This window comes from Sphaerodactylus townsendi, linkage group LG12 (assembly GCF_021028975.2).
Source record: "Sphaerodactylus townsendi isolate TG3544 linkage group LG12, MPM_Stown_v2.3, whole genome shotgun sequence".
Classification (NCBI taxonomy): domain Eukaryota; kingdom Metazoa; phylum Chordata; class Lepidosauria; order Squamata; family Sphaerodactylidae; genus Sphaerodactylus; species Sphaerodactylus townsendi.
This window is the reverse complement of record NC_059436.1, coordinates 31989555-32004146: the sequence shown is the minus strand read 5'-3', so window position 1 is coordinate 32004146 and position 14592 is coordinate 31989555. Positions and strand designations below refer to the sequence as shown.

The window sequence follows — 14592 nt, the reverse complement described above, 5'->3', positions numbered from 1 at the left end:
TTCCATTACCCAGCAGCAATTGGTTTTGAGGTAAACTTGAACTCACAGCAGTTTGTTCTTCCCTTACTGACCTTGCAAATCCTTGTTTCTTTTACAGCAGCTATTTAATTATCTGCAAACAGCTGTGGCACCTCTCTTTCTCACAGGCAACACCGAGCGCAACAGCAGCACTGCTGATGGGAGGCGGACGAGGAACGTATCCTCTCAGCACTGCTGCATATTTCATAGAAAGGCTTCGTTTAAATGTTTAATGATCTGAAGGCCGGGGGCTGCCTGCCTCGTCTTCATCCATCCTGCTTGTGTTCCAGAGGCAAGAGGCGTAAATCACAAAGCCCACGCGCACTGTGGTGCAGCAGACACAGGGAAGACAGGCATTCTGGGAAAGCCCACGGAATGCAATCCACCAGCACAGCCACATGCTTACAAGCTTCAACAGTCAGCACACACCAAGGGAGATCGTTGCACCAAAATGGCTGCTCTAGAACTCCCGCAACCAAGACTGGTTAGCTCTTAGTCAGTTCAGAAAGGTAACTCCAATTATCTGTGAATGCTCTCTCTATAGACGAAGATCTTCTTCTTTTTTAGCTGAGCTTCTGAACTGCCAGCATAACAGTACTTAAAGGCTCACTTTAAGAAGGGCTGGAGACATGTTTCAAATGATACTATGCCACTGCTAACATTTTGAATTCCAGAAATATTAAAGGTTAAAAAAATAAAGTGTCTCCACTTATGCAGGCAGCACTAGCTTCGCATGATTTTAACCACAATTTGGAAAGTTCCTCCCACCTACACACACGCACAGAATTCAAGCATATTCTAACAGGCTAAAATGGCAGAGAGGGAGGAATGTGCAAGCTGGTTAATTAGCAAAACTGTGAATAAGATGCATTCCAAGGGTGTGTGCCCTCTTTACCAACGGAATACCATGGCCTCAACTGAAACACAAGCCCCACTGAGAAACTGCAGATCCCAACACCAGCATCCATGGAGGCCTTTCTCCGTGGGTGCACACCTTCTGAACTTCACCATCAGAAATCATACATCACAGGTCAACAGAGCCCAAAGTGGGGCCTGCCTTGAGGAACTAACTGAAGCTCAAGCAAGAGAAGATCCCCCCAAGATACACTAGATATAGATGAATCAGGCCCTTCTGGCCCACAGTCAGCCTTCATCTCTGGGATCACAATAGTCCCAGGCAATACACCCTGAGCATGGGAAGCCCACACACCCTCTGTATCAACCAAGCCCTTGTGGGCTCACTGCTTCTGTCCGTCTACCTTCATGCTGCATGCCAGTTCCATCAGCTTCTTGGCATTCTCCTCTGAACGATATCTCTTGGGCAGCTGCACACGAAAGAATTTTAAAGCCCCCTCAAAGTCGGTCAGAAGCAAGTCATCCTTGGTAGTCTGCAAATGCAAAGGGGAAAAAAAGAAGAATGTTTGGCAGGAGATCAAATAGTCCAAAGGGGAGAAAAACCTGGTCACTGTATTGTTTCTTTAAGGGAGAATTCAGAGCTGCGTGTGAGCGTGTTTGAAATGCAATTATTCCCCTAATTCCACTTGGGACACAATTCCCAGAAGAATAAAGGCATGGTGGGTGAACAGCAAGGGACGCAATGTAGGAACGCCACACAGAACAAGAGGAAGAACTGCTGAATCACCACAGATATGTTAACTGAAGGATGTAACAACTGCAAAAGTTATAGGGCACTGCCAGAGGCTGTGAGTAAGGGTGCAAAGTTTGGGTGCACCAAAAAGGCGTCCTCAACCCCTCACTCAGCTGCCCCCCACCACACCCCACACCTTCTGGTCATAAACACCACACCCGGTGCAACCCCCCACCCCCTTAGAGTTACGCCTCTGTGCACTGCCCCTCCCTCTTGCCAATAATTCAATTCCAGTGGGCAAAAGATGGGAGCTAGACAAGCAGAATCCCCACCTGGCTAGTTTCTTCCAAGCAAGTAAGAGTTTACCCACCAGCCTGCTCCAATAGATACATACACATGTGAGCAGATCAGAAACTGTAGATACACCAATCCCACCAGGATGTCATATTCTGTCTCTTTTTATGCTCCATATATGAGGAGGATACAAAGCCAATTAATAATAGCCAAAAGATGGTAAGCAACAGCCCCGGGGGAGCTCAGACTTCTTGAGCCCTTCCTGCGCTTTCTCCAGCAGACATAAACTATGGTGCTCAGTATGAAAAGAAGAAATCTGCACTCAAGGCAGAGGAACCATTTCTTTTAGCAATCCAAGCGCAAAATTTAAAGATAACACTTGTGCCCCTGGCAGAAGGAAAGGCAGCAGCAAAGAAAGACCTGAATTGAAAATGTACATTCTGTCAGACTCCCCCACATGCAACGTATTCATGCCCTGCTGCTCTCTTAAAACTGGGTCACCTAACAAGGGGAAGGTTGTGTAAACTCAAGAGTTGTTTTTTAAATACAGAAAGGTCCCAGAACACAGACATTGCAGGAAAAACAATATGCAACCTGCATTTTGTGCAGAGATTGAGAGATTTTTACAGCAGCCTCCAGCACGAGTTGCAAAGAGTCTGGACATCTGGTTTTATTTTATTTTTTACAGCAAATTTCAATCCCTCATTGTTGCAAACCAAGCCTTGCAAGTGTGCAGTCCACTATGGACTGAAAAGTTGGAAAATGTCAGAGTGACGCTGTCAGCTGCTCTTTCCAGCGCTGACAAACGGCAGGGTTCAACTGGACATCCTGGACAGCACAACCCCAGATGGGCAACTGACAGAACGCAATGATCTGGAAATGAAAGGGAGACACAGCACTGTGCTGTTTCGTGCTAGCAAGTGGCGAGACTACTGAAAATTAATGAATGTTGCTAATTAGCAGGTAATTAGAATTGCTTCTGTGGTTGCTGCCGCCTGCCTAAATGTGCTTTGCTCGTACCTTTCTAACAAGTGCGATTCCAGCAAAAACAGAGTTAGGTACAGCTCCTGCATCGTGATAAGTTCATTGTCTCATACGAGGGGGATCATATGAGCCTTCCGCATGGTTATACATCCCAGAGGGAAAAAAGCTTCAGAGGGAAGCTGTATCAGTCTGCAGTACAACAGCTAGATTTGAGTAGCACCTTAGGGACCAACAAGACACTTTTGAGATCCTTTGTTAGTGAAAAATAAGCTTGCCAGAAAAACCTCCAGAACATGTAATGGGGTACAGAGTCCATATTATGGAATTACAAAGCTACACTTCTTCCTCCAGGCCAAAAGAGAGGACTTATGAGAGAGTGGTTGGATGACAACGGCTTCCATGGGCATGGCTCCCTTGGTGGAAATAACCCCATGGTTCCATTGTTACCAGGCCAAACCAACAACAAAGCGGTCATGGAGAGACGAATGGCATTCTTATTACCTCACTGCAGCGACTGGAAATAGCAACCAAATTCTGTTGGCACAGCTACCCCATAACTTATGCCCCAAACCTCCCAGGATAGCGGAATCATTTCCTTCCTTCTACCACGATCAAGTCACACAAGAGGGGAGACGAAGCTGACCTCTTTCGACAGAGATATAATATTTGGAGACCCAGTGAGGGGTGTCTGAGAAATGGAAGATTTCCTAATATGCAAAAATAGCTTGAAACTTCTAGTTCCCACAAGGAATGGTGAGAAAAAAAAATTGGGGGGGGGGGGGATCATAAAACTGCGTGAAAAGAAACTCCATCTGTTTCCTAAGTGAGAACCAGAACAATCATATCTATATTTTCAAACCAACATAATGCCACATACCTCACACAACAGCAGGTCAATGATGTGGAAGACCATGTAAAGAGGGAATTTTGCTGTGAAAAGTGTGAGAAACCACTGGGAGGCATACATATGAGCTTCAAGGCTGATATCCAGGAAGTGGCTGTAGAGGTCAGGAATGTACTCCTTAGAAAGGAAAGAAAACCTTCACTTATCTGATCTGAGCAGCAGCACAACACAATGCAAAAGGCATGTGACAGGCACTTAAAGTATTTCATAAGACAGGCTGTGAAGGCAGCCTCAAAAATTCAGGATGCCTATCAGACGTATGAGACTGCTTTATAAAAATATGATCATCAATACTGTCTAGCGGTTCTCTAGAGTCTTAAACAGAGAAAGGTCTTTCCAAACAACTGCAACATGAGATACCAGAATTGAACTGGCATGTTCTGCATGCACAGAACACATTTGATCACTGAGCTACAAGAATAAAGCTGTTTTATACCTTTGCTCCATCAAGCTTAGTGCTGGATGGGCCAAACTGTTTACCTGACAATCTGTGGTTCTTTGGGAACTTAGGCAAAGATCTGAACAAAGACTCCACTGGCACAGATGCACCTCATCCACTCCATCCTGGAGTTGGCGATCAGGTGCAAAATGGTTGCACTCAGAAGATAAAATATGGTGCAGAAGCTACTAATGACTGATTTTTTAATATATATTTTTATTAGATTTGATGATAATGTCCACCACAGTGTATACACCATTTAAAATAAATCTTCACCAAAATGTTTAGAAAAGAAAGAGACAGGCTAAAAAGCATGCAAACAGTTCATCATAAAATAGGTAATAGCATCACATAGAATAGTATCACTGTTCCTTAATGATTTTTATAACAATAGTTCAGCTGTCTACAATTGACTTATCTCCAGCAGTTTCCGGTTATATAGGTACATTTTTTCAAAGATGAACTACACATAAGCTGGGGTTCTTTACTAATGACTGATTTTTATCCTGTCTGGAGATGATAATGTGTTCTGGTCAAGAGGGCAGCTATATAATGTTTTCAAAGATGGTAGTCATGGTGGCAGAAGGAAGCCCCCAGGGGTCTACAACTTGCAGCTCTCCAAATGTTCATGAACGACAATTCCCATCAGCCCCTGCCAGCAACGCCAATTGGCAGGGGCTGATGGGAATTGTAGTTCATGAACATCTGGAGAGCTGCAGGTTGCAGACCCCTGCGCCTAGATAGTCTGGAAAAAGACACCTGCTCAGATGTCAGTGACAACTAAAACAGTTACTGTTATGTAAATGCTTAAGATGGGCAGTCTTTGGCTCAAATCTCAACCCAGCCTACTTAATGTCCCTAAACAAGTCACTATTACTAACAGAGTGTCTAATTTTTGCAATGGAAAGCATGCCCCACCCCCTCCAAACAGAATCACATCCCTGAATCGAGAGAGTTGCGGGAGGAACAGACCGCCCTTACCTGCATGAGACGTTCCAACTGGTAAAACTTGCAGTGCAAATCTTCAAAGTTTTGTTTGAAAAGTTCCCTGAGTCCATAGTCAAACATGATTTTGACCAGAACACTAAACGCCTGTTCTTCAGGCATCTGTCAAAGAGAGAACAAAGCTGGCTGCCATTTTTTTTAAAACAGAAAAGAATTTGAACATCCTTCTGCCTTCAGTCCTTCCTGCTGGAATGCCCAGTTAATGAACTGACTATAATGGCAGCCAAAAGCAAGCTGTTCCCAAGACATCCACAAGCAGCCCTCGGAGGACACGTGTTCTTCCTGCCACAATTTAACACCAGCTCCTTTTGGCCAAGTGCACATCCTACCATAGCAAGGCCATGCTTTAGCTGCAGAACAGTTGTCAATTGGTAGTGCAACAGACTCACACTGACCCAGAATGTTTTGCTCTTTTGCTGACAGGTTCCAGTCAAAATCCTCCACCGAAGTAACGCACCATTTTCTGTCCCAAAGCGTTTGCCTTTGCCAGTATCAGACAGGTTCACAATTTGGACCACTCTAATTTAGCTCGAAAAAAGACAGCTCCTGTGCAGAAGAGGGGTGCCAAGGGGCTTGTAATGGCTTGCCAGAAGCCAATATGGGTATCTGCCTGGAGACAAGTGTGCACAGCTTCTACCATGTAGGAGCTCTTACACAGACAAATAGGTAATGCAGTTCAAATGAGTCGAGATTCAGTTCTATCTGTCTTGAAAGCAACATTATAAACCAGCAGATAAAACTCCGCAATCCATGTGGTGCAAAGATGACTGCTCTCTAAACAAATCATCACTGTAATCCATATGACGGAGTTATGCCTGTTCAGGGACAGAAGTCTGGTAAAAGGGGGCTGCCAGAGCCCTAGGAGGGCTGCCTGCCACTGCCTGAATTGCTGCTGCACAGCATCAACCAGTACAACATCCTCTGGATTTCTAGCAATGGGTCTCCCCCTGGCCAGCCCTGTTCACAATGCTGAACTCCTTTGCACAGCACTGCGGTGGCGGCAGCTTCTCCTTTCTCTCCTCATTTACACCAAGGAGACAAAAGGGTGTTTTTTCCTCCCAGGCAGCTGCAGCTTGTCAGATGAGGTCCAAACACCCCCAAGGTGGCTCATTCCCTAAGGAGGTCACTGCTTCAGCTCAGAGGGAAGGCACGTAGAGACAGCTTCTCTTTACTGGGCTCTCTAATACACCCACCCCTCAATCCTCCATCATTTTTAATCTGTGGTATCCACCACATGTAGCTGCAGCAATTCTTCCTCTCCCTTCCTCAATGGAGGAGGAAAAGGGCAAAATGGCTACTGCAGACCACTCCCTTGCCCACCTGCCTGCTTCTAGGAGCAAGACGACAGCTGACACTGCCAAAAGAGGAGGGGGGTTACCTCCTACTTAGGGGGGAAGGGAAAGAAGAAGAAGGAGGAGGAGGAGGAGGAGGAGGAGGAGGAGGAGGAGGAGGAGGAGGAGGAGGAGGAGGAGGAGGAGGAGGAGGAAGGATTACAAGTTCATTTCCCTTCCTCTCCCCACAACAGACACCTTGTGAGGCAGGTGGGGCTGAGAGAGTTCTGAGAGAACTGTGAGTAGCTCAGGTCACCCAGCAGGAAAGCAGGAGTGCGGAAACACAGCCTCTGCCACTCAGGTGGAGGAATGGGGAATCCAACCTGGTTCTCTAGATTAGAATCTACCTGCTCTTCAGCGCCACACCACGCTGGTTCTCTTGCCAGCCTGCCTTCCCTCTTTGGCAGTGGCTACTCATTTGTCAGGCAAATCAATGGCAAGCAGCCCCTTCTGTCACTTGCCTGCCTCTGCCTGAAAAAGGGAGGTGGTGAGGAGAGAAAGGGGGCTCCTGAAAGGCCTGTTGCAAAGGGTCCTTTACAGCTAGAGCTGGCCCCGATACAACAAGTCACTGCTGAACCTATCCAGTCCTTCCTGATCTTCCCTGGGGATATGCACAACCATTGTTAAATAACCACCTGTCTGTTTGATGGGCATGTCTGCAATATCCTTCTGCAGCCTCCAAGTGTCACAAGGGGAAAAAAATCGCTGCTTTTGTTAACCTGGCAGGAAGTCTGGCTTTTCAGAGATGCACAGAATCATTTTATATTTAGGACCGGAGGAGGGTACAGCCATCATTCAAAAGAGGCGGAAGGGTTGTGAAAAGAATCTTATTTGGTTTTTGTGAGAAAAAGAGGTCACTGATCTGAACAACGTCCTGGCCCGGAAGCTCTGCACAGTGTCATTCAGTAACTGACAGAATAGATAGCTCGTTAAAAAAGAACAAAAAAAATGGTTTAAAATATCTTTAGCTGTAGAAAAGGAAGCTATGTTTTTTGGGGGAAGCGCTGTACAAAAAGCGTATGCATTCCTGCACATGTGAACGATCGAACAAGTTTGGCACTGCTGATTTGTGTGTGGGCTAAAAGCTGGGTAAGATCTGTGCCCAAGACTCAAAGTATCCCTTCATACAATCATTTCCAGGTCATTTCTCAAGTAGTTTAGTAAGCTTGGGGAACTCGGGGAAGGTAATGGCAAGACCCTCAAATACACATCCTTTTACCTACTGCAAAGAGACATTCATGCTTATTCTCAGACATAGAGAATTCCATGTCTTTCAACTGCACCTCCCTCCCCACACACACATTTTCATCTTCATCCAGGACTGACGACAGCCTCCATTTGAGGTGTTCTGCAGTGATGAATTCAGTCAAGGATCACTTTTTAAAAAATACCACTATCACTGCAAAAAGACCCATGCCATATCATTGCAAAAAATAAAATAAAATAAAGACACATGTTAGCAACCATAGCACTGAATGCGTCTTGTTTAACAGTTGCCAGGAGTGTCTCGGTTGGATTTGGAAGTCAAGCAATTGGGTAGAGTTCCTTCCTGGTTGACATGGGGGGAGGAATGAAAGTTGCTGTTACACTAATCCTTTGGGAAAACTTGGGGGACACAGAAGATACCAAAGTTTGACATACAGGTAAGCAAATCATGCAATTTGTACCATGTAAACTTCACTGTTAAGATCTTCAACAAAAGCACTGCTCTGTTTATCTCCACCCACAGAAGTTATGCTTTTCTGTGCTAGTGTACTGTCTGCTGAACTACCTTCCCACCCAACATATATGCTATTTAGTTTTAGGCACCACACGGGGTTCTTTTTTCCCCTGAACCCAAGATTTTGGCTATGGTCAGTTTTTGTTTCAGTGGGTCATACAGATATGTGGGGCCTTTTCTGCTACTGATAGGTAGGCTTTTAATAGGCTGGAAGCAGCCCCCTAAGCCCCAGCCCTTCTTCTCAGTGTTTTCTGCATAAGATTTGTTCTTTGAAGGCAAAGAGAAACTCACATGCAGAAGCAGCACAGCAGCGAGGAATGACTGGCCCTGGCAATAACCAATCTCTTCGTCATAGACTGAGTAGGCCTGTGAAGAGAACATGATTCCAGTCAACATGGGTAGGAAGAATGCACCAGGTGAGAAGCAGCATGGCAACAACCCCCCCACATGGCAACAACCACTCCTGCATGGCCTTCATAACAGCATCTCAGTGCCACAGCACATGACAGGAATATTAACTGTTTACTATACAGCACCAGTGTTGCCACAGACGGCAGCTGTGAAAGTCACAGCCTTCTAAAGTGAACATTTTGCATTAAGTGCCCAAATACTGAACTCATTAGTACTTTCCGCATTCAAGGGCAAGTGGCCCAAGGTCACCTAGTAAGGGTTTCAGAAGAGCAGAGATCTGAACCAGGTTGTAGCCCAACACTCTGGCCCCTGCACCAGGCTGTTCTTGAAAACATAAGAGATAGAACCTTGATATTTTTAGAAAGATTCTCAGAAAGTTGTGTTAATTTTGTTGTCATTGATATTAGTGGACAGGCAAGGGAAGAGCAAAGACCTCAACCCCGCCTCAGCTCTGAGTATCTGGACAGCAGTTATCTAGGAAAATAAGGAAAATAAACATGCAGTTCCCAAACTAAGCCAGATGTGGAACGAGCCCCCAGAGTTTCACAGTACCCTTTCGAAGGGCTCTGCTGTTTGATGCAGGGACATTAACACAAACAAAGCTTTTAAGTCCTTCAGTCTTTGATTTGAATATCAATTATACACAAGCAGTTCCTCCAGACCCGGTGCATCCCATGTGGAGCTCATCATTTTTAATGCTGCACTTTGACAGAGGAGCGCTTAGGGGTGGTCAGGAAGCCAAGATGCTTCTCATGCCAACCAGACTCCAGGGGAGGAGGATACAGCTTTCTAGATGTGGAATTCAAAGAGCTGGACTGCCCCCCACCCAACCAGGAGACAGGATCAAAATGAAGCAGTTTGTTTAAACCTGCTAATTGCCTCCTGTATTTTAATGTACAACTTGATTGTGTTTGCCGTTTGCCTTATAATGCTAATGAGGAAATGAATAATTACGTGGAGTTCTCTCTAAAGGAGTGCAAAGATCCTTTGTTAGATCTCCTCTGTAAGTTCCCCATGGACAGGGAAAACTCACAAGATCAGTTAATTGTTCCAGGAACATGGCTTGAACCCAAGGCTGGTTTCCTCTAATACACTCGTGCATTTTTCAGTAAGCTCATGGTTACCTTGAAACCATGCAAAGGGATCTTTGGAATCTGAGGTGAATTAAAGGGGTTTGCGGACCAACCTCCAGCACTCAGGCAAGGCCTTCCGTTCACCAAATCCACTCCAGAATACAAGGTGCTGCCATGGCATAGAGCAGTGGTGGCGAACCTTTGGCACTCCAGATGTTATGGACTACAATTAGCCATGCTGGCAGGGGCTGATGGGAATTGTAGTCCATAACATCTGGAGTGCCAAAGGTTCGCCACCACGGGCATAGAGCAAGAACATTGCACAAAAGGTGCTTGCAGAACAAACAGGTGACTCATGCAAACCTGCCAGGCCACAAGCTGTTGGAATGATCGCTCACATACCATACTGTGGGTCTCTGGTACATCTCAGCTTGGAGACAACCCTGCACACAACATGGCTGCCCTTTAACACCTGTGCACCGGTCAAGTCAGCTAGTCTTGCCAAGGGAAATTTAACTATGCAAACTGCGCCTCATTCAGCATCCTGTTTCAGGCACTGGCTTATATGCCCCCAAACAATATAGGAACATATGTCTGGCATATAAGAACAGTCAACCTATTCACCCAAACCCCTACAGTTCTGGTCAACACCTGTCCCAAGACCAAAAAGACTAAAGCAGTCATCTGTCCCATACCTTGCATATTTTGTACAACGAGTCCTGGCCATCTCCCCCGGTATCCTTAAAGTAATCGTGGGCAGGGAACGTGCGGTTGATGTCCCGTGTGATGGCACTGTCCTGTGGAGACTCCTGCAAAGCCATGAGACAGGAAAGGCTGGTTAAGTCCAAGAGCTGTGGACAAGACTGGGACTAGACTCTTCTGAAGTCAAAAACCAATTCCTCTTGAAAACACAGTCCACAGTCGAAAAACCAGCAACTTCTCACCTTACTTTGAACTGTTCACGTTAAAAGGAAATAACAGGCTGCCAATTAAGACACCTCCATTCTACCTGTCAGTCCGTTGCCAATGGAATCTGCCAAAAGCTGATGCAAGCCCTCAATGTGTGTTAAGAAAAAAGCTCACCTTGGCAAATTCCTCTGCTCTCTGGACCTCGATCCAGCCCCATGTATGGGTTATGCCAACCAGAGACTCCATATGAGCCTCCACATCCCCATCCACATAAAGGACAAAGTCATTTTAATCAACTCCTAAGTGTTGCGATACAAAATAGAAGCCGGACTCTGCACACCAAGGTATCTCACTGGATTGAGGCATCTACCGTAATTTGTATTTCACTTTAAAATCACTGTGACTTTGAAAGATTATGTGTAGAGAAGGAGGGGTCCAACAGGGCTATCTGCATCTCTCAGCTTATTGATGTTCATCATATTATCAATGTCCATTTGTTATTGCACTCTGATCGTCAGCAGGTTCTATCTGCGGCCTGAACTGCTTTGTGCACTCACAAAGAGGGGACTACAAGGGTATAGCTGCTGTGGAAATTCTCCCATCTAATACTCCAAAACAAACCCAATATCACCGCACTATGAGACATCTGGCAACAGGTACCTTTGTACACGTTGCCCTGGTGTCATGCTCTGCCAGACATGCTATAGAATGAGCTAGCAGAGCTGAATGTAGTCAGTGCACCAGCGATCATACTCCTCAACTGTGGCATTCATAGTCCGATGTGAAAACCAGGCTTTAGAGGCTCTCTGTTTTTTGTTCACAGGAAATTCCTAGCCCTTATGGCTGCAGAGAGGACAAGCCTGTTGAAATCTTATTTATACATTCTATGTATAAATAAGATTTCATTTAAACATGTCTTTATGAGCCCCGATATCTGCATTTTATTCTAAAATGCACCAAAAACCTTTGAGTCTCCTTACAGGAGAGAAAGGTGGGATATAAATCCAAACTCCTCATCCTCATCCTCTTCTTCTTCTACGTCTTCTCACAGTAGGGATCCAAAGCAGCTTACCACAAAGCTCCCTTTTTGGGGAAGGTTTTAAATATGGGTTTTCTGGACGCCTTTTATTTTATTGTATTAACCGCTGTTTTACATGGAGTTTTAGTAAGTTTTACTGATTGTTAAATGGATGGAGCTTATGTAATTTGTTATTGTGTTTTTGTATGATTTGCTCCTCTATTCAGCATTGTATGAATTTTATGTTGTACACCGCCTGGAGCCCCTCGGGGATGGGGCGGTATAGAAATCTAAGTAATAAATAAATAAATAAATAAATAAATAAATAAATAAATAAATAAATAAATAAATAAATAAATAAATAAATAAATAAATAAATAAATAAATAAATAAATATGTTGGGGGCAGGAGAAGAAGAAAAGTTGGATTTATATCCCCCTTTCTCTCCTGTAAGGAGACTCAAAGGGGCTTACAAACTCCTTTCCCTTTCCCCCTCACAACAAACACCCTGTGAGGTAGGTGGGGCTGAGAGAAACTGGCCCAGCGTCACCCACTGAGCTACCATGGTAGAGTGGGGATTAAAACCCAAATCTCTCTGATCCTATACTGATACACTAACCACTAGAAGACAGCGGAGACATCTGGATTCTGTACTCTGCAGAGCTTCTTATTAATCATTCTTCAGCCTATATCAAAAGCAAAACTAATTCTGCAGAAAACGTTTGCAAATTTTTAACTTTTAGCTCTTTTTGGACATGAAGTATTTCTTTAAGCACAGAGTGCTAACAGCCTTCCTGCCTAGCAGCCCCTACGAAAAGGGGAGAACAACCCAGCGCAGTGAAAGCTTATCTAAATAGAAGTCTTTATGAGCCCTGATATCTGCCTTTTATTCTAAAATGCACCAAAAACCTGAACAAGATTCAGCCTGAAAACTCCAAGGGATGCCTCAGAGGGCATGCCGACACCCGCAGTGGGAAGTAAAGGGAACCCAAGGCTTATCAGTGGCCTTTCATTTTCCAAGGAGCTCAGCTCTGCAGATAAGCCCCACGAACTCTCTGCACAAGCTATCCAAACATTATTAACGAGATGCTTTTTGATTCTGAAGAGCTTCAAAAAAGTAATTAATATGCAGCGATTTGTCCCTACTCTTCCTTTTTCCCCAGAGGCAAATGTGGCCCAGTTTGTTCACAAGATTGACAAGAGCAGCCTAGGAGGAAGCAGAAGTCTGTGCGTCCCCAAGTGAGACTTACCGACTGATTTAATTTCATATCTTGTCATGTTCTCCACAGGCTAAGCTTACAACCAGCAAAATTTTGCTCACTATGGGCTTGAAAAGTAACCGGCAAAAGAAGAAGAAGAGTTGGATTTATATCCCCCCTTTCTCTCCTGCAAGGAGACTCGAAGGGGCTTACAAACTCCTTTCCGTTCCCCCCTCACACCAAACACCCTGTGAGGCAGGTGGGGCTGAGAGAGCTCAGAAGAACTGTAACTAGCCCCAAGGTCACCCAACTGGCGTGTGTTGGAGTGCACAGGCTAATCTGAATTTCCCAGATAAGCCTCCACAGCTCAGGCGGCAGAGCGGGGAATCAAACCCGGTTGCTCCAGATTAGAGTATACGTGCTCTTAACCACTACGTCACTGCTGCTCCTTGGACATGGTCTCTCTAACTTTATTCAGATAGAAATGACAAACTGAAGCTTAGTGTTACAGGAGCAAGTCTTCAGGCTCATATGCTCAGTTCAGGAATCACAATGAACTGTGGTTTGTTGGGAACCAGGAAGTCTTTAATATCCCGGCCTTGTCTGAGGGGAAGAGGGGAGGTTAGCATGCAAGGCTCATTATATCAGTCTTCTCAGCAAGTACAGAACTGCGTTTGAATTCAAATTAGACTACATTGAAGTTTCCAGCTCAGTGCATATAACCCGTCTCTTTTGATTCATGCAGACACGATACATGAGCAAAACTATGCAAATACTGGTGATGGTGGAAAGTGACATCAAGTCACAGTTGACTTACAGTGGCCCTATAGCAGTGGTGGTGAACCTTTGGCACTCCAGATTTTATGGACTACAATTCCCATCAGCCCCAGCCAGCATGACCAATTGGCCTTGCTGGCAGGGGCTGATGGGAATTGTAGTCCATAACATCTGGAGTGCCAAAGGTTCGCCACCATGGCCCTATAGGGTTCTCAAGGCAAGAGATATTTGAGGTAGTTTGCCATTGCCTGCCTCTGCATGGGCTTGAGACAGTTCTGAGAGAACTCTGACTGGCCCAAGGTCACCCAGGAGGCTTCATGTGGAAGTGAGGAAACTTGAAACTGGTTCTCTAGATTAGAGCCTGCTGCTCTTAACCACTATGCCACTGATCTTGACAAATAATACAGACTATTATTTTAGGCTACTAGCGGTCATAATCCGGTAAGATACCTCCAAGGGGGAGGGAAGAATCATAAATCCTTAAGATTTGGAAACTGTTAACACATCCATATTTTAACTCCCAGCTTCCTAATTAACAGTAGCCCCTTATTTGGAAGTAGGTCCATGGCTACATGAGGATAAGCTCTCTTCTTCCTGCTCACACTGACAGTCAAGAACGGACCGGGGGGGGGGGGGGGCATGACCTAGGACTGGATTGCTGTAGGGACCTCCAGTGCAATATCAGTATATCTCCTAGCTTTGCAGCAGCTTCAGAACTTGGCTCAGGGATTTTGATACCGTTCTCCCGCAGCTGGAACATGTTGTTTGGGGACAGAGGAAAAAATGCACGGAAATGATAACATTTTGTAAAGATTTTTTTTAAAGCAGCACTTGTTGGTCTCAACAAGTATAACACGGCCATTGCATAACCCCCCTAGCGCCTATTTTTATATTTCACGATGAGAATTGGCCTGCTGGGCTA

At 45.2% G+C, this 14592-nt stretch overlaps 1 protein-coding gene across 4 annotated transcripts in view; it reads right to left on the bottom strand.

Annotated features, from left to right (window-relative positions):
* The window catches only part of RABGAP1 (RAB GTPase activating protein 1), an 81803-nt gene that overhangs the window by 15535 nt on the left and 51676 nt on the right, over positions 1-14592 (bottom strand). For 3 of the 4 annotated variants that reach the window (XR_007245958.1, XR_007245959.1, XM_048513456.1), the window contains 6 exons: positions 10463-10576; positions 8575-8649; positions 5209-5334; positions 3762-3905; positions 2244-2286; positions 1278-1406 (listed from right to left, as the gene is read on the bottom strand). Coding sequence is in view for 2 of the 4 variants with exons in the window: in XM_048513456.1 (XP_048369413.1) it covers positions 1278-1406; positions 2244-2286; positions 3762-3905; positions 5209-5334; positions 8575-8649; positions 10463-10494 (549 nt within the window). In the remaining 2 variants the exon portion in view is untranslated. Of the gene's footprint in view, positions 1-1277; positions 1407-1923; positions 1939-2243; positions 2287-3428; positions 3442-3747; positions 3906-5208; positions 5335-8574; positions 8650-10462; positions 10577-14592 lie in introns of all 4 variants that reach the window. The other variant, XM_048513457.1, reaches the window with a different exon arrangement.